Raw genomic sequence first — 20705 nt, forward strand, 5'->3', positions numbered from 1 at the left:
AACGCTATAGTTTTCAGCTTGCAAGTGGAAGGTGGGCAGTGCGGTTACCATTGCAATGATAATTATTGCATTATACGTCCCTTGTTTAACGCAATAGGCTGTTATCATTGTAAAAATTGCCAATTTTTGTCCAAAATTTTTACACGCTACAGAAAATCTATACCTGCCCTGCTGCAGGGTTTGACGTCGTGTAAGTACGTGAACTGCTTTCATCAGAGGGAAACTGGGCATAGTTGTCATATAAACGTTATGAAGTAACAATTATAGTTTATCATGAATCAATACAAATAACATTGCCAATCTTAACCCTGGCGCGACACCAAGGGCTGAGCCCTATATAATATTACAGTTCAAAATTGAATTCAAACGATATATTGTTAACTTTTCTCAATTGTCACATGTTGCTAAAGCTTTCACGCTTTGATCATGCACCATCCAAGATGTCAAATGTGTCCATTCTTACTTAACTACCACATTGATCATAAATTGAACCCTTTTCTCTGGAAGGAAAGACGGCATATTATAAAAATGGAAAACTAGTAGTTCTAGAGGGTAATACGGCTGAGCGTCAGTCCAAGAAAAGTGTCGGAGAACCTAGACCTAAAGAACGACAGCAACAAACAGATACAATTGCACGGCCTTTTACGCGGAACCAGAGTCGAGCTGCATCCAACAGGGCACCAGAACCAACTCCTCCTACGTAGGAATTCGGCCATGGCCCAGACTCTGTATCATTTTTAGTATGGAATATACAAGGTCTTAAAAGCAAACTGTATTCTTTCGATTTTGTTAATTTCATTTCTGATCTTGATGTTGTTTCTTTTGTTGAAACCTGGGGTAGTGATATCTGTGAATTTGATAAAAGTTTTCCTAATCATATTGTGTTTAATTCTGTGCGACAGAGGAGAGCCTGTCGAGGTAGATATCCGGGTGGAATTTGTACAATTGTTCACAAACGGTTTGCTGACAAAGTGAAACGTATAAAGTGTAAATTACATGACAGTATTCTTCTTCTTTTTGATGGGACTGTTTTTGGTTTAGAAAAAGATGTACTATTTTGGAGCGTATACATATCACCTATCTATTCAAATGTATATGAAGATCTTTCGTCTGGAAATGGTATTGAGTTGTTAGAATCTGAATTTATTGATGTACTATCCAAATTACCAGAGGTTTATGTAATTATTGCAGGTGACATGAATGCTCGCACTGGTGAGCAACTAGACTACATTGTTGACGATGACACGACTTACGTTATAGATGACACTGTTTTGTATAACAAAGATTATTTTAACGAATCACGTTTATCTAAAGACAAAGAAGTAAATAGCTACGGTCGCTCACTGCTTTCATTTTGCTGTTCTTTCAATTTGCATATTTTAAATGGTAGAACAGGTGTTGACAGAAACTGTGGGGAATTTACCTGTATTGCCAATGCTGGCACAAGTGTTGTAGATTATACGTTAGTTTCCTCTGATCTCTTTTCAAAAGTGACGTCTTTTTCGATTGAATTACGAACAGAATCTGATCATTTCCCAATGTGTTTTAGTCTTGGTATAACATGCAGAAGTACAATAAATGTATCAAATGGGGAATCTATATTAAAGTATGTTTGGGATTCAGAGAAAGAAAATGTATTCTTAAACCACTTGCAGTCGGATAACAATGTGAACAAATTAGATGATATTATTGCTGATGCAAATGCTGATGTTAGTGACTGCATTGCGACCGTTGGGAATTTATTCAAAGCAGCTGCGACAGCATGTGGTATGGCAAAACGTCTTACACCAAATTACAAAATCAACTGAAGCAACCTCATTGGTACGATACTGAATGTTCGGAATTGAAAGCAAAAAAGTATGCTTTATTGAAACGTTTTCGTAGAGTAAATGATTTTGCTTTGTTACAGGAGTATAAAGATGTAAAACGTACTTTTAAGGAAAAATGTCGTTCCAAAAAAAGAATTTATTTTGAAGAAGAAAAATCTAAATTAGCCTCAAACTGTGCGTCCAACTCAAAATTGTTTTGGTCGGCCATAAGAAAATTGACTATTAAACGACCACTAACAAACACCATTGGTCTAGATGAGTGGTTTGACTATTTTAGTAATTTGTTATCTCTTAAACCTGGGGCTAATTATGATTTTTCTTTATCTGATGAGTTGAAGGATCTTTTAGAAAATACGGATGTTATTCCATTTATGACAGAGGTGGATTATGACATATTAAATGGACCGATTTCAGGTCATGAGATCTTAAAAGCAATTCGTCATCTTAAAAATGGCAAGTCCTCTGGATTTGATGAACTATTAGGAGAATTTTTCAAAGTTTCTGAAACTTACTTGTTGCCATGTTTAATAGTTCTCTTTAACAAACTGTTTGATTCTGGACTGTTCCCAGACGATTGGACCAAAGCAATAATTGTCCCTCTACATAAAAAAGGTCAAATAAATGTTGCAGGAAATTATAGAGGCATTTCATTGTTAAGTGTATTCAGTAAAATTTTTACCTCTGTTCTCAACAATCGTTTGACCTTTTGGGCCGAATCTCTTGGTAAAGTTGATGAAACACAAGCTGGCTTTAGGCGTGGTTATTCTACCGTTGATAATATTTTTATTCTCCAAAGTATTGTACAAAAATATCTGACACTTAAACGCGGCAAATTTTATTGTGTTTTCGTCGATTTCTCCAAGGCGTTCGACACAGTAGAAAGACAGAGATTATGGTATGTTTTGCTAAAAGGGGGAATAGGTGGTAAAATGTTTAATATGATTCATGCTATGTATAAAATGTAAAAGCATGCGTTAGATCCCAGGGTGGACTCACTGATGTTTTTGACTGTCCAATAGGAGTTCGTCAAGGGTGCATGTTAAGCCCCTTTTTGTTTTCTTTTTTTATAAATGAGTTACCAAATGAGCTCCACAGAAATGAGTTACGTGGTGTACAACTTACTCCATATTTAATATAAATCTTTTGCCTTTTATTTGCAGATGATGTCACACTTTTTCTGACACGATTATTGGATTACAACGCCTGATGAATAATTTAAGCTCTTATTGTGATTCATGGAAGTTAAATGTAAATTTAGATAAAACAAAAATTATTGTTTTCAAATCTGGGGGTCATTTGTCCAAATCAGAAAAGTGGTATTTTAACGGAAAGCCTGTTGAAGTAGTTTCTTATTACAAATATCTTGGTATTTTACTCTCATGTCGATTGCAATGGTCCATGGCAACTAAAACTATTGCTCAACAGGCAAAAAAATCATTTTTAAATATTGTCAAAACAACAAAAAAGATGGGTATGTTCCCTTATGATGTTTATTTTAAAGTGTTTGATACTATGATCCTACCTATATTAACCTACGCGTCTGAGATTTGGGGTTATAAGAAATATGACTGTTTAGAAAGAGTACAGCAGTTTGCTTGTCGTGTATTTTTGGGAGTCTCTAGCAAAGCTCCAAATGTCACTGTGTTGGGAGAATGTGGGAGATATTCTATACATTTATATACTGCTAAACGTTGTGTAAAATACTGGGCAAAACTTGTAAATATGCCAAAGTACAGGTATCCAAGGAAATGCTATGACATGTTGTACAATATTGAAATGTCTGGAACAAGGAAAAAACGAACATGGGTGCATGAGGTGAAGGAACTTCTGGTGTATGTAACCTTCAAAATGTATGGGAAAATCAAAGTGTGAATAATATTAAGAGTTTTCTGAAACATTTGTTTAAAAATTTTAAAAAAGTTTTGTTTGCAAGTTGGTATAGTGAAATCTGTACTTTGGATAAGTTAATATCATATCGTACTTTCAAGCTTTCTTTAGAGCCTGAGAAATATATTTTTGCTGTTAAAATTCCCATCCATATGCAAATGCTTGCACGGTTTCGCTGCTCTTCACATAACTTACGTATTGAAAGTGATAGACAACATGGGATTGAAAGAGATCAACGATTGTGCACTTTCTGTGATTCAAACGAAGTAGAGGACGAATATCATTTCCTGTTAGTTTGCTCTCTTTTCCAGAATTTGCGGAGAAAGTATTTACAAATATATTATTTTGAATCGCCATCATCAGAAAAGTTCATTGAATTACTTCCCAACATAATGATCAAATCTTACAAAGTTTAGCTGCTTTTATATTTCATGCTATGAAATTACGTAACGAGTTAAATGATTTGAATAGTTAATTTATATACTTTGTTTAATTTATTAGATGACACAGATAACATATTTTTGAAATGTACATTCCTTTATTTTTTATTGTTGTATTATGGGCCAAAGGCCTTGGAATACAGAATAAACCAACCTACCTACCTACCTAAAAAAAAATTATGGTCATGGTATTGTTATCTCTCTCTCGTCACTAACTAGAGCGTGGTACAGTAGGGAAACAGCAGCTGCAACACAGTTAGGTGTAAGATTAACATCTATATGGGAAACCAGAGTTGGATAACCAATAAAACTTTAACATTTGAAGTTTGTCTATTTCAACCTTATTATAATGCCAGCTTTTTAAAGTCACATAAAGTGCGGACTCGCGTTACTTTCACGGGGCAATTGAGAAGAGTAAGCTGTACATATGTAATCTAGCAGACTTCTCATTTTCTGAAATGCATGGTGTAATGTTGTTTTATTTCCTTTTAATACCGTGAACGATTTAACTTTTTGACACAGTTGAATAGAGTTAGCGGGAGTCAGTAAAAGAAATGCACTCTGTTGTTTTAAGTCATTCTAACCTTTATAAAAAGTCACTAATTTTCCCTCAAAATGTATCATATTTTATTGAAATCAAGTCTATAAGATTGATCAACGTCAGCTTGGTTTTTTGACATCCCGTCAGAGTCAATGCACTAGGACAAGAAAGAGCTTGTAGGCCTATATGTTACTTTCTTTAATATAAAGCTCGAGTGAATTTCTACATGCAAACCTCTAGTGAATTTTTGTATGCAAAAATCGCCTGAATTTCTATAGACAAAGTATGACAGAACAGCAAAGAGTTATCAGCATTTGTATTGAAATAGTGACATACATTAGGACATTTGATAGTATTTACATAAAGTGACACGTATTACATGTAGTCGGTCCTGGCATTAGACTGACTGTAATATTTCTTGGCGTGATAAATTTTAGCTATGGCAAGAAGGATACAATTTTGCTCACGAGTGTCACGATTCTATGTCGAAAAGTGTGAAACAGGGTCGTTGATGATAATTGTCAGAAATGAAAGTATTCCTAGACCTCGATACATGTCCGTCGATCTCGATCCAGAATATATCCATCGTCACAAGTACAGTAGTAGCTGCCTTCAGTGTTAACACAACCATGGGAACACTCATGTGTACCAGCTCTGCATTCGTCGATGTCTAGGGATGAAAACGGTTACGCTTATTTTAAAACTGTCGAGTATGAATACTTTTTGCATAGAGACACAATCTTACAGTGCTTCAAAATGTATCCTAAAGTCCCAATTTGTTCGCAACGGGAGACTTTGATATTTGAACTGAAGACAAGCTGTATAAAATAATTCTCTATAAATGTCATATTTTTGTTTTAGATAAGAGACATTCATTTGGACTGTTATAACTGAATTTGAAAATAATCAAATCAATGTCGGTTTATCAGGTAACGTACATTATTCAAATGACGGTCACATTTCGATAAGTGTCGCACCTAAGATAGAACGCGCCTCGAGACAGATAGTCATCGAGATGCAGACCACTAATCTAGGTCTCATAGCCATCTGAATGAATCAATACAAAAGTACCATGTGATTCTTGAAGAATTTTTTTTCGAATCAAAATGTCCTTTTCATATGTTGTATACTAACCTTGACACGATTTATCGTTTGGTCTCAATTCATAGCCGTCAGTACAACTACAGACAGGTTTGTTGCTGACTGTTTCACAGATTTGATCGCATTTTCCTTTGCTACATGCATCAGTATCTGTAGAATCAAGTGAAAGAGAATCTTGTGTAATTAATCGTAGAAAAGCGTTAGGAAAGCTTCAACTGACGCCTGTAAATTTACTGTACTGCTTTGAATGAATTTAACAACGAGTACACAGTATCTGAGGCTCACTGAGACTCGGGCAAGGCAGGGACCCTAACAATTCCATGGACAATATTTCATTTTGTTAATGACCATTAATCCAGGCTGAAACGAGAAAGAGACTGCCCTCTCACATGTGGATACCTGACGTCACGTTTAAAGAAAAGGAGTACACATTTAAGAGGTGTCAACATAAACTGACAGTCTTGTTCTTCAAGAGCGATATGGTGTCCATAAAAAAATTCTCTCACCTGAGCAAGTGTGTCCGTTGCTGTCAAGATGATATGGTGTATTGCAGTAGCATTCATAGCTGCCTTCAAGATTTGTACAACCATGCTCACATCCAGCATTGTCAACGGCACATTCGTCAATATCTGCAAGAGCGCGGAAGAGAAATTGACTTTCATGTCTGTCCGACACCACGACTTCATGGAATGTTGTCAAGGAGGTTGTTAATTATAAAATTAATTAACTATACAAGTGACAATTCATGCACGTCTTGCTTCATTTGCATCTAAAGTTTGCTGTATTCAGAGCCCATAGTAGTGGCCTCCCCAAGAAGTATATTTAACATTGAATGTCAACAAGCATAGTAATCGTGATACTCTTCATATTAGTCGCTTAACTTTTGACAATAATGATGGGAATCGTAATATGTCATACTTCACTAAAAAGAATGACACGTGCTTGAAATCTGACTGAATTGTCATCCTGAGTATAGAAACAACCTTTCTCAAATGCACATTGGCTATTTACTTCAAAGACAGTGAAGACTCTAATGAAATAGGTATTATCTTGATAAGTGTAAGTGATACATCACCAGTACAGGTCGGTTCATCTTCATCTAACTCAAATCCGGGATGACAAGAACACACAAAGCCGCCCTCTGTGTTGGTACATGTATGGTCACATCCGCCATTCTCAGTCTCGCATTCGTTGATGTCTTCAAATAAAAAGTCAGATAAATAACACTAGAAGTATCACCTTGGTTCAGAAAAGCTATTTCTACGTACACATTTGTTTGAGGGAAAAAACAAAATACTTTCTACCACGTTTCAGTGTATCAAAGCATTGCTAAAATTTGCAATGGACTTGAGTCATATCTATATACGTAAATTGTGAAAAGAAACAGAGTTTGGAAAGGGTAGTGAATTATTTGGATGTTAGATTAATATCGAATGCAAGAGTTTTACATACTGGAAATATACAATTCGATATTCTTCGTCTAACGTGGACATGTTTTGCTTGTTGCCAAACAATTTTCAATTCAAATGTTAGATAAAATGTGGTAAACATGGTGGCCGAAGTTCGATTACGTATACGGTGTGTTGGGGAGCATTATAATGCAAGACGCGACCCCGATGTATTTCAAAGTCTACCGCTAGGCAAAGCATCAGAAATCGTCATCTTGCTTAATTTCAACTGCCGTCACATAACATGGCGGTTTAAGTATTATGGCATTATTATATGTCCGGTGGCGTAGTCAGAAATAGCAGTAAAATGATTTCAGAATTCATCGTTTGAATATGTTGCCTACTTTGTCAAACCTTCATATTTCCTGCATATCTATCTCCATAATGGCAACTTCTGTTTTACGGGGTAAATATTTCATAATTTCAAAAACAATTGTTTATATATCTTCATTTGAAAGGTATGTCTTTCTTTGCCATATCGTAGACGTCCTTCAACTTCTCACAGCATATTATTGATGGTGTTGCATACCATTACACGTGGTCCCATCTTCACCAAGAGTGTAACCATCGTTGCAGAAACAAACAAAACTTCCAATGGCGTTGACACAGATCTGATCACATCCATCATTCTCACATTCGTTGATATCTGAGTTGGAAAAGGAGATACTTCATTTACTTTGCGCTAAGTGAATACATGTTTTTGTGTTCATGTTGGGTACAATAACATACTAACTTGCTTACAAACTTAAATGGCAGTTATACCGTTTTGTAATATTCTCATTGTTTGTGTTGACAGCAGAATCTATCATAGAGCGCATAGTAAAACGGGGTTGATCGAGCTACTAAATTTTTATCAGACAATGGTTTTGTATTTCTGACGTTTACAGATGCCATGAACTTTGAACAAAGTATGTAATGATTTCATTCATCACTGTATTTTGTTTGTGAAAAACTATCAATCGTACTCTATTATGCATACTCTACCTTTTAAGTATAATGGGAAAAATGAAATACTTCAAATATTTTGGTTTTCTGAATATACATTGCTAAACTACGTTATTTTGTAATAAATTGTCAAAAATGCCACATTTCCCGCTGAACCTTTTATCATTTTATCATTGATGACTATTTATTATGTTATATATTGATATAAGAATTTGATTACATGACTTTCTTCTGCGTAATATGAATAGGTATACATCTCTGCGCAACTCGTTCCATGGATTTTTCACTTGAGCACTATGAAGTATCATTGATTATTCACACTTTAACAGCAGCATAACTATTTCTTTAATCTATTTTTATTCTTTGAGACAAAAAGATCATTCTCCAGTCCATAGAAGAGGCAAAAATACCAGCAAAAGCACAATTAAATAGCAGTAGGCAGTTTTAATTTAAATGTAAAAAAATTAGCCTTGGGTGCATTGCAATATGCAATATAACCATCTGAGAAAGGCTGCTGACTGGAAGTTTTGTAATGTTTAGGGCGTATGAACAAGACGGGTGCTGTTAATTTTCGTTACATGCTTACAATGGCGTCAAATGTGCAGATGCACATTTCTCAATCTCAACTGATTACGTTCTTAATCAGATGACGTATCAAGCGCACGGACACTCTCAACGTGAGAAATGTATCAAAGAAATCGCATAGTTGTATTTTTCCGCAATAAAAACGTTTATGAGAAGTAAAATTCAAAACAACACATGCTCCTTATAAGTCGTAATTCAACTTACCATTGCAGGCATGGTTGTCCTCGGCTAATTCAAAACCATCGAGACATGAACATTCATGGCTACCTTCAGTGTTTGTACAAATCTGACTGCAGCCATCGATGTCCTCTGCACACTCATTAGTGTCTGGAATTAATAACAAAAGTGAAATGTGGAAATTTATCCTTCATTTTGAGGAGAATGACGAATTATGATACCTGAATCAAGCTTTTTGCCATTCTCCTCTTAATTTCTCATTGCATATACTGGTAATATTGGGAGGACAATCAAAATTGATATAACCCTCTAGCAAATAGAAAAATGCAATTCTTCCCACTTAACTCCATCTGATACAGAAAACTCCGTGTTGGTCGTCCTATGTTACGTGTCAATAAAATCATTGAACAGCACCGTTACATTGTCAGATTAGGCCTAAGTAGGTTAGCGATGTAATCTTTGTCATATGTTATAACAATTGTCTCACCTGTGCAAAAGAAGCCATCACAGGAATCGTCTTGGTATCCTGTCTCACAGACACATTCATAGGTACCAGGTTTGTTCGCACACACCTGTTGATTTTCTAAATCACAATCATGGGTTCCCTCCTGACATTCGTCGATATCTTGGTAGAAGAAAGACAAGGATTAAAGCATTAAATGACGGTAGCTCATGTCAGTGTCCTTAGGCATCGTAGCTTTGGCTAACGAACGCATCACGTTTGACATAAAGGGAGAGTTGTCGGAACTGCGCTTGTGCGACTTTCTTGTTTACAAACAATGTACATCATGCATGGTATCTAGTTGAATCACGTCAACATAGCTGCAAAATTTAAATTTTATGATATTGATTGTTAACAAGAATGTTTTAACTTTTAACAATCGCCAACGTACCTATACGGTGTTTACATCGGTCGTAGGGGTCCCTGGCAACCTTTGAGCAGAATTCCGACGACCCCCTCCCTTTAAAACCCTTTCATCTCTCCGAAGACATTTAAGAAGTGCGAAAATCTAATGTGGCATCTACTGTGAGCGAATTTTTCCACAAAGTGATCTGGACACCATTATTTCTTACCAGTGCATGTGTGACCGTTGCTATCCAATGTGTAGCCAGAGTTGCATGTGCAGTCGTAACTTCCGTGAGTGTTTGTACATTTATGTTCACAACCACCATTGCTACGACTGCATTCATTGTCATCTGGTGGAAAAGAAGGGCACAGTGACGCACACATATCAACAGTATCATAGAAGTAAGTTTCATCCATCAAGAAAAGTGTAAAACGTTGAAGGGTGGAATAATCTCCTTGTAACGAGGATTAACTCAGAATATTTAAAATTCATTGTCTTACGTTACACGTATAGTTACATTTCCGTTCAAAAGTGGTAATGTTTAATGACTCGTGAAATGGCCAGTATGGCTAAACTTTGGGATCACTCCATGATGAGTCTTATGTCCTTCCGTTATAATTTGTTACCCATGTTTATGAGATAATCGACGGGTGAAAGTGCGAGATGTGTACTTCCTAAAGTTTGCCCTGTCAATTTTTTTCGCAGAGCCGACAATTTTCCTGTCGTGTACTTTTGTAATGACATCGCACTTCGTCCATTTCAACATCGCCTACCAGATACTTGTTTGTAGATCATCGTCAGTACCATTACTGTTTTCCACATGGTGGTAGTACTGTTACGTACATCATAAGCAGAGAGAACCTATGGCTCCAAGTATAGTGACTGTTATTACTGTGTTGAAGTTTGTTGTTGTTCTTAATATTTACATACCTAATTCACAGCAGGTACCAGTCCATCCTGGATCACACTGACATGACGATGACAGCGGTTCACCACGATCATTACAGCCAGGATTATTGCAGGATCGACTCTCCGATAGCTCCATGTTGCAAGATCCACCACACGAGGCCTCTGTTGTCACTGTTCGTGTCCGTGTTTGCTGCCCACTTGTACCACATGGTGCAGAACAAGAACTCCAAGAACTCCACGAGCTGACTTCGCAGTTCGACGGCGAGCAACGGCGCCGTCGTCGTCGTCCCCACCAAGAGGAAGCTCCTGCTGGTATTATTTCTGATATGGTAATGAGTAGTAAAATGCCAAGGACGGTGATAGTGGTCTTTTTCATTTTACAATATTCCCCTATGGTAAAAATAGCGGAAATAGTGACACAGCAGGGAATTTAATTAAATTTCGGAAATTTCTTTCAGGGAAGCGACGGAGAGCAGACAAATGCTAACTTAGGCTGCATTCACAAACACCTCTGGATAGGGGGGAATTCAGTGGGAACTTGAAAAAATTTACAATATGCCAGGGGGATCTGAAAAAAGTTAAAATTACAAGGGGGTATTTGCAAATTTATTGAATATCAAATTCTTTTCAAATGCCTTCTGGCACTTTCATTTCCTTCAATTTCCATTTTCTGCCCGCCCTTTTGCCCCACATTTTAGGGTATATTAAGCAATTTATTGATGATCCCAGTAGCCACCTTGAGGCAAAAGATTTAGGTCGAATGATTACTACTTATCCAAAACTCTTGCTCAATAATAACTGATAATTTCAACTTAATCTTTCAATAACAATGTGGGAAATATCTTACTTGATATCATTCTCCAATTGACAATACATAGGGTCTAGGTCAGTATCAAATGTTCATGTCGCCGTATGTACATTTTTATTTTTGTGTACTTTGACTGAATATGCATAGAGTGGGTATAAATTTGTCTATCATGCTTGGAATCACTTTTTTTAAATGTTGATTCTTTCGACCCTGTCCCAATTAAGAGAGAATAGCGACCCCTGTCCCAATTGGGAGAGAATAGCTAAAATGAAACAAATGACTCTTTTCTACATATACTCTAGGTCCAAATGCTACATTACATTTCATATACTAGTATCAAGTTTTTGACTTAAATTTAATTACTAAACATTGAGCATACAACTTCAGGCCGTTACCTACACGCGATGCAGTGGTAAAGTCAACCATTGACCCTCTAGAAAGGGTCTCTGAGTCAACTTGATAATTAACTCGGAAAACGTCACAGTGACGTCATTACATACACATTGCTAGCGTCAATCGGTGTAGCTGAACCCGGGGGGGGGGGGGTAACTCCCATAGATGGCTATACGGGGAGGGTCCGCGCGAAAGGGTCGTTTTTTTGCACTGTTTGGTATCAGAAAGGGTATACTTTTCACGAGGTGTTGGTATGAGAAAGGGTCCGGTTTTAAACACAAACTGACATTTGTTAAAAAATCATGCTGTCAACACTGGAAACCCATGTATCTACATCCCAGATCTACCATCAATATTTCCGATCTGTCGGTTTGACTGTTGGTACCCCTGGTACGCAAGGCGAGTGAGTCGTATCTGTATACGTATGGTATTGTATGGTATCAGATAGCTGTGGAAACGCAGCTATCTGTTGGCGGGGTAGCGTGAGTTGCTATGCGGGTCAAAGGTCAACCCCCCCACTCACATAGCAATTCACGCTACCCCGCCAAGAGATAGCTGCGTTTCCACAACTAGGTATCAGAAAGGGTAGGTTTTTTGCTCAAAACTGGTATCACAACAGTTTGGGTTTCCATGTTCGTGCGGAGCCCCCCGTACTATTAGCCATGGAGTTACCCCCCCGGGACCTGAACTTAGTAAAATAAGTCCATAAGGTGGAAGACGGATGTGACCGTATTTGAAATACGTACACTGAATGGCAAGAGGTGGTGTGAGTCACCGTGACTGCCGATCCCATCTTCAAATTACAATTTTCACCTGTTAATGCATTGCTCAGATACGTCATAAGCGATTCCTTACAAAGTATAACCACAGCCAGTCCTAGGCTAAATCCCTCAAATGGGGAATCCTATATCATATATCTTCCGTTGTGTTAGTCAGACAGTGCGGTTTTCACGTTTACATCTCGCAGGGCAAGGTTTCATCATTCGACAGGGCACCTATATATGTCTCGCAGAATCATCTTTTATAATGAATGTCATGTTTTGGTCTACACTTTGTATGTTATGTTTGATAAATGGTATTGTCGAGTTAAGGTTCCAAAACAGTGTAAGCACAGTGTAAGCACAATGTCACCGTAATTTACAAAACTGTCATGTGACAGGTAATTTGCATTACTTTAAAAAATCGGTTTTCCGTATGTTTTGTCTCGATACTTCAAAATATTTGGCTCAAACTTTCTGGTATACGAGCTGTCACAACGCTCTTCCAGAGTCTCGGATTTTTTATATCTTGCTTAGTTTTTTTTGGAGCACAATTTTAAAGAAATCAACTAGGGTTAAATTCACCGCTCTGGAAGTTTTTCCGGCATAAAAATTGTTTCAGAAGGTTTAAATAAATTCTGAGACACCTTTTGGAAGATACTCAGAACAGCTTGCTCTCACACAAATTTCAGCAACATTATTCAATTCAATTCAATTCAATTCAATTCAATAGAACTTTATTTATCCCAAACACGGGCAATTAAAAAGCGTGGCTCAAATACAACATCAAAAATATATAATACAAATTTACAAAATGGTAGGAGACGCAGGACTATACAAAAAAAACAGTTTAGGAATCATTTAAAAGCCGCACAGCGGTTGGAATGAATGACAACTTGCGCCGGTTTGACCTGCAAGCTGGGTATCTAAAACGCCGACCAGAGGGAAGTGTGTCGAACTCTGCTGATAAAATGTGATCACTAGACAAAAGAATTGAGCGGGCTTTCCTGAGTACTTGCTGATTATAAAACGTAGAAAGACTTCTCTGGGGTATACCAATTAGTTTTGAGCTAAGTGAAACAATTCTATCAAGTGAAGTTTTGTTTTTAACAGACAGATTTTGATACCAACAAATGAATGAAAATGAGATAACGCTTTCAATGTAAGATTTATAAAAAAGAGATAAAATTTGTCTATCAACCATGAATGAACGCAGTTTCCTTAAAAGTACAATCTTTGCTGCCCCTTCTTCAGTATAGCATCGGTGTTATGATCCCATTTCAATTTGTTGTCAAATATTGAACCAAGGTATGTATACTTCGAAACAATCTCGACTTCTTGATCGTGAACAATGGACGTAGGAGGGTTGCGTTCTTGCCTCCTAAAATCAATTATCATTTCCTTAGTTTTCTTAACATTTAAGTTAAGATACGAATTATCACACCAATCAACAAACTCACTAAGAGCGGGACCATGATGACATTCTGATCCCTGTAGAAGTGTAAGCAGAGCACTATCGTCAGCAAACTTAACAAGATGGCTACCTTCATGTGTACTTCTACAATCGTCAGTATAAAGGATGTACAACAGAGGAGACAGAACGCAACCCTGAGGAGAACCTGTATTTGTTTGAATGATACTTGACAAAATACCATTGACAAACACCCTTTGTGATCTATTTGTAAGAAAGTCAATAATCCAAAGTACAAGTTGATTGCTAAAATTAAATTTTAAGAGTTTTTCTGCAAGGATGTGGGGTTGGATTGTGTTGAAAGCACTGGAGAAATCTGCGAAAAGGATTCTTGCATGAGCACCTGTTTTTTCTAAGTGTTTGTACAGTGTATTGAGAATGAAAAGCTTAGCATCTTCAACACCTTTTCCCGGTCGATATGCAAATTGTAGGGGGTCTAGTTTGTTGCCAACCTTTGTCAGAATAATGGATTAATTATTTTCTCAAATGTTTCATTACCAGGGAAGTAATAGCAACAGGTCGAAAATCATTGGGTTCTTTAAGGCTAGCTTTCTTTGGGACTGGTACTACTATAGAATTTTTCCATATGGCAGGAATACTAACTGTATCAAGAGAAACTTGGAAAAGGTGTTGTAAGACTACACTAAGCTGATCAGCACAGAACTTCAGGGTGCGACCACAAATACAATCAGGACCTGGACTTTTGTTCACATTAATGATTTTAAAGTTTTAGCTACTTTCTCTGTCTCAATAGACATCCCTAACTCAGGAGACAATGACTGTTTTAGATTTGAGATTTGAGATGAAAAATCCTCTGTTTCAAAACGAGTGAAGAATGTGTTCAGGACCTTTGGCAGCGCCGCTGAGTCTAAGTTATTTAGTGTAACTTTTGATTCTGAAGGAGTAACCTTATTTACTGCTGCCATATGCTTGATACCTTGCCAAGTAGATCGAAAGTTACCAGAAAGAAACTTTGATTGAATTTTATTTTTATAATCTAACTTTGCCTGCCTAATCGCTCTCTTGACTTCTTTGTTTATCAACTGCTTCTCGCCTGATGTACCCTGAAAAAAGATTCTCTTCTTCTGGTTGAGAATAGACTTTAATTTTTTTGGTCACCCATGGCTTGTTATTGGGGAAAATTTTAACATTTTTCGTAGGAATAACAGAATCCGCACAAAATGAAATATAGGAAGAAATGACATCGGCAAGTTGATTAAAATCGATACAAGAATGATAAAACATCTCGCAGTCAGTACATTCGAAACACGCCTGTAAGCTAGAAATACTGTCTACTGACCAGTTCTTCACAGTTTTTGTTACTCTACGAATCCGCTTAATGACTGGTTTATAGATAGGGGCAAGCATTATAACATTATGATCTGAAGATCCAAGAGAGGGCAACGCAAAAGATTTGTATGCGTCAGGAACTGTACCATAACACCTATCAAGTATTTTATCAAAACGAGTAGGACACGAAACATATTGGTGGATATTTTTTGCACTCTTGCTAAAGTCACAATGATTGAAGTCACCAAGTACAAACTTCGGAGCATCCGGGGCAAGTGATTCCAATTTCTGTAAATTATTTGATATGTGTTCAGCTGCTGTAGAAACATTCGCTCGTGGGTGTACGTAGACTAAAGTGAAAAACAATTGAGAAAATTCTCTGGGAATATAGAACGGACGAAGAGAAATAGACAATAGCTCAATATCAGGTGTGCACATTCCATCACGGACAGTCACGGTTTTACACCATCGCTCATTTACATAAAAACACACTCCGCCGCCATGATCTTTTCCTGTCTTCTCTTTGTCTCTATCCAAACGGATTGGTGTACCGAAACCATCAACAAATAAATCTTGGTCACCAACCTGTTCATCCAACCAAGTTTCCGTGAAAGCAAACAGACATGAATTTTTATATTCATTCATGTAGTTTACATTAGCTTGCAGTTCATCGACCTTTGCACGTAAAGAACGAACGTTTGCTAGAAGTACAGTTGGTAATGGCAGTCTGGCTTTTCGCTGTCTCAGTTTTGTCTTACACCACCCTTCCTACCTCTTTTCCTTCGCTTGTGAGTTCCTGCAGTAAAATTGTCGTTCCCGTCTGAGTGTTCGTTATACGTAAAATATCAACTGGAAAGTTAGCATTCAAAACATTAGCAGACACCTGTTGGTCACGCAAGCTCAGCAAGATTTCCCGGCTGTAAACAAAGGGAAATGCACCATGACCATGGCTGTTTTTTGTCTTCACTCAGCCACATCGATGAAAGTGTACCAACAGAGCCAGGAACACCAAAAATACACAGAACGAGTTGCCGTCCATTCTCCAACCATTCATGATGAAAATACGTATGAAAATGAGGGAAAAATATCTGCTTCAGTGAACCATATTAAAATATTGTTCTGTCCACGGCCGCTGTGATGGAGGACCGTGTTCTGTCTAAGGACCAGTAGTGGAGAAGATGACAGAGCGACTAAAAAGCATCAACTATTTTGTTCTGAAGTATGATTGGCTCAGTAGGCGACTTGAAAAAATGGATGGAAACAACCAACATTTGCTGATTTTGCAATATTCTGACTCAGTCTGAAAACGTGGCAGAAATTTTCCTCCAGATGATAAACTAACTGAACAAAATGTGTTTTGAAATTGTCGTTTTTGTTTGCTTAAGCAGGTTCATACAAACGCAGGGACACAACCAAAGTTTATTTGGCAAAGTCTTGCAGTGATTTGAAAAATAAAAAAACTGGTATACTATAAGGCTAAAAAATGAAAACGAGATGTTTCTGGTCAGCGCGGGCGTCACTTGAACAACAGCGCGTCACCCTTTTTTTCTGTTTGTGGCCGGCGGCCGTGGCTGACACCAAACCAAAATGGCTGAAGAGAAAGAGAAAATTCTTTGGGGCATGATCAGTGACTGCATGAACAGTATATATGTGACTATATTGATAAAACTATAAACTGACCCTCCTCCCTCCCTTGAGGGAAAAAAAAAAAAATGCGCGTCGCCGCACCATTTTTTAAAGAAAGACCTGACCAGAAACATTTCTTTTTTTTTTTGGCCTAAACATGCATCCACTGCTGAAGTTAATTCACATTTGCACAAACATTCATTGCCGATTTCTGGGAAGAGGCAATGCTTATCAACACGAAAGTTGAGCAGACGAGATGACCTCCTCCCTATAGTGTTTGAAGGCCATTTATAAGTATCTTTAAGTTATAGGTAGGAATACATATTTTGCCTAAAAATCTCTCATGAAACATTTAACGATTACAGAACATACGAAACTCACTTTTCGAATATTTACTTACCTCGAGATGCTCTGAGAATAATGTTAGGAGCGTTTCCCAAATGCTAGTATAATCTTGAACGACAGTGTTATATATCCTGACATGTCATCAATCGATTTCTGGAATTGAAGCCTGATTGGATGTTATAGATCCCAAATAATTTAGAATGTAGACTTTAATGGTTAATCCGGATTCAAGTAACTATGACGGTCAGACTGCAGGAAGCCGGATCTACGGATCTACATTTCCGGGTCTAATCAATTTATTTCCCAACATTGACGGATTAATTGTAAAGACTTTGATCAAAGGCGAATAGTGATCCTGATATCATCAATGTCCTTACATTGTATAGCACACCAACAAGACATGTTTATTGAAAGTGACATAATAACGAAAAGACTACCATTCACTCTCTTGTGTGTGTAGAGAGAGAGAGAGAACAGCATGAAACGACCAAAATATTGAACATGAATACTCAATACATCCTTGAAGGACATTAGTAGCTATCCAGGCGTCACGTTAAATTATCCGTGTTTTTCCTTTCTTACGGGTCTCCTTTTTTGGCATGTGTGCGAGACAAAATATTGACCGTCCTAGACAAGAATGTAAAACAACGGATAACCATATGTAGTTTACCAGACTAAAACTTTTAAAGTATGTAAACGAATTAGTTTACATTCGGCGCCGCATTTGAACAAATGTTTACTGCCAAGAACGCGCACAAGGGATCACGAGGACGGACTGCTCATGTGATAGCACACAGAGTGCCAGAACATAAGAGTTAGTTTCGCAGGCATGTAGATGGATGGGCGATTTGAAGGTGATGATCAATGTCAGAACGTCAATTAAGGAAGAGAAGAAATCCAAGTACACATACTGACAAAGGTTCAGAATAATTTGTTGTCAAGATTTGCACTGCGCATATCAGCTCAGGTTTTCATCAGCATGCACCTGTTTTGGAATCACGTGACCTGATGAACCTGTATATTTTATGGTAGTGTTAGGTTTTGGAGATACAATTAGTCGTATATCTCTAATACCCTACTGCACACTGTTCACATGGACAAAGTCGCTTTCTGTTCTTTATCCATTTCGGTCATTATATGTGAGAAGTAATTTATGTTCTTCTATTTACAGACACATGCTGAATTATCAATCATCACAGGAAAGTAATCATGGATGTATTTACTGCAAGAAGGCTTAGATTACATAATTTGAGAGTCTTGCCAAGATGCGTACTAAGTCATCAGGTTTTATGTAAGAAGAAGAACTCACCTGTCTATCTCCCTGCCATATATTTACTGAGTTCTCCTTAAGGAAGAAGTTCGAAATGAGAAGAGTGCTTATTCACAGTGTATGGACGACCGAAATGAATAAAACTTTATCCCTTTAGAGAGCTTTCGTGGCATTTGAGTGAATCATCACGAGATTATACGCCTTCCTTTTTTTGTACATCGACATTCCCGATCGCACGAAACTAGTCTTTGAACTTTGACAGAACGAATCCACTTCTGATATGTAATGTTGATACCTGCCATACATAATGGAAGGCCGAACCTGCCATTTCGACAATGGTTTTACATCCGTACACTAATTTTGAAATTCAATCCAGGTCATCAGAACGTAAAATACACGTAATGGAATTAAGACGGTAGTATTCATTTTCGCACCTTGATTAAGATCTCACAAACTCAGGCAGCAAACGCAATCGTTCGGAAGCGCTTTATGTCTATGGTGAGTATTTTTCCGCATCAGCTGGTGGAAAATGGTGAGTGAGCAATATTGCCTCATTAGCGGGCAATAACATCTCATTATCTTACTTGTCAATAATTAATTAGTTAATTAATTATTAATTAATTAATTAATTAATTAATTTGCGCAACTTGCAACAGAACAAACAGGCGGACAGAGTGTATGCCTGGTTATGTTTTGATGTTTGCCGACAAGGAATGGAAAATAGACGTAAGGCAAAAATTGCCTTGTGGACTTTGTGTTTGGAAGAAAGCAATGGAAGTTTCCATAAGATTATAGCTAGTATCGAAAATACTTCCTGGCAGGTACTTGGGACGGGAGAAACTAATTAGATGGAAGGGTAATGTTCCCTATCGTACCAGGAGAGCAGTCACGTACAGCAGATGCTATGGTTCTCTCGTTATTGTCGGACTAAAATAGCATATTTATGCGTTGAATCGGCTGAGGTCACAATTTTTCATCGTAATTGATTCTCAGGTTGCCATCAAGTTGTCAATATTCAAATGTTTCGGATGTCTGCATGGAATGTCGAAAATATGGGATTCGAGTGATACTGAACTCTTCTCACAGCTTGTACACATTCAATGATGTACTGCTTGTTGAATATGAATAAGGTACGATCAGGCGTTTCTACGTACAAAGAACTCGTCTGTTTACTTTGACTCGGACACAGAAAATGATATCACATCCGTTTCCTAGTAACATAATCAGCCATTGCCACCTGCCAGACATCGAGTTTGTTTAGTGAACTGGGCTTTTTTTAGTTCATAGTAACTCGTTTTGGTCAAAAAGTTTATGAAGATAAAATTGTCAGGTGAGTTGGTTCATTTCAAGGATGTGATATCTACAGATAAATCGTCATTCAGTTGGCAGGATTGGTATGCAGAGATTGGATGGTACCGATGGCTGTTCTTTTATAAGATAAGAGGAATCATTAAATGTGGGACGACTCTCCTCATCTAGGTTATCGATGTAGAACCTTAAAGTTACCATTGCTCCGAGGGATACAAGTCGGGGTTTTGACTTGAACTTATGCATATGGAATATTTCCATCAGCCTTACGTTGCGCATATTCCACCTTTGTATTTTTCTTTGACAACCACCACTTCTCGAGATATACGATACCTGTGTTGCCCATTGTTTTACTTTCGTTTATGTTTATCAACAGCAAGTCTTACGCATACTCTTAAAAACAACATGAAAGAAAAGGCCAACTGAAATTTGATAATTCGGAAAACTTACGCGATGGAGAACTAAAACTTTGCTTTGAAGACACTTTGTGTGTCTACGTTTAAAAAGGCATTATTGCTCCAGGTTTGGACCGTGGTTTAACACATCTGAACTCAGATTGTTTTCCTTCAACACCATGGCTTGAATAATCAGTTATAATGTCAGTTACCGTGTCTAAGCATTGTCTTTGTCGGCGCATAACAGAGACAGCGATGACATTTCACCTTTGATCAAAGTCGTTACATGTAATTAATCAATCAATGTATGGAAGTAAATCGATTGTATCCG

General features: G+C 37.5%; 1 protein-coding gene across 1 annotated transcript in view; it reads right to left on the reverse strand.

Annotated features, from left to right (window-relative positions):
- Positions 1-5236: 5236 nt before the first annotated feature.
- Positions 5237-20705, reverse strand: part of LOC139142959 (matrilin-2-like) — a 72509-nt gene continuing 57040 nt past the window's right edge. The window contains exons 4-10 of the mRNA XM_070713155.1: positions 9441-9578; positions 8981-9103; positions 7776-7892; positions 6874-6996; positions 6305-6427; positions 5832-5948; positions 5237-5367 (exon numbers count right to left, since the gene is read on the reverse strand). Coding sequence (XP_070569256.1) covers positions 5237-5367; positions 5832-5948; positions 6305-6427; positions 6874-6996; positions 7776-7892; positions 8981-9103; positions 9441-9578 — 872 coding nt within the window. The remainder of the gene's footprint in view (positions 5368-5831; positions 5949-6304; positions 6428-6873; positions 6997-7775; positions 7893-8980; positions 9104-9440; positions 9579-20705) is intronic.

Source organism: Ptychodera flava, chromosome 10, assembly GCF_041260155.1.
Source record: "Ptychodera flava strain L36383 chromosome 10, AS_Pfla_20210202, whole genome shotgun sequence".
In the NCBI taxonomy this organism is placed as follows: Eukaryota; Metazoa; Hemichordata; class Enteropneusta; family Ptychoderidae; genus Ptychodera; species Ptychodera flava.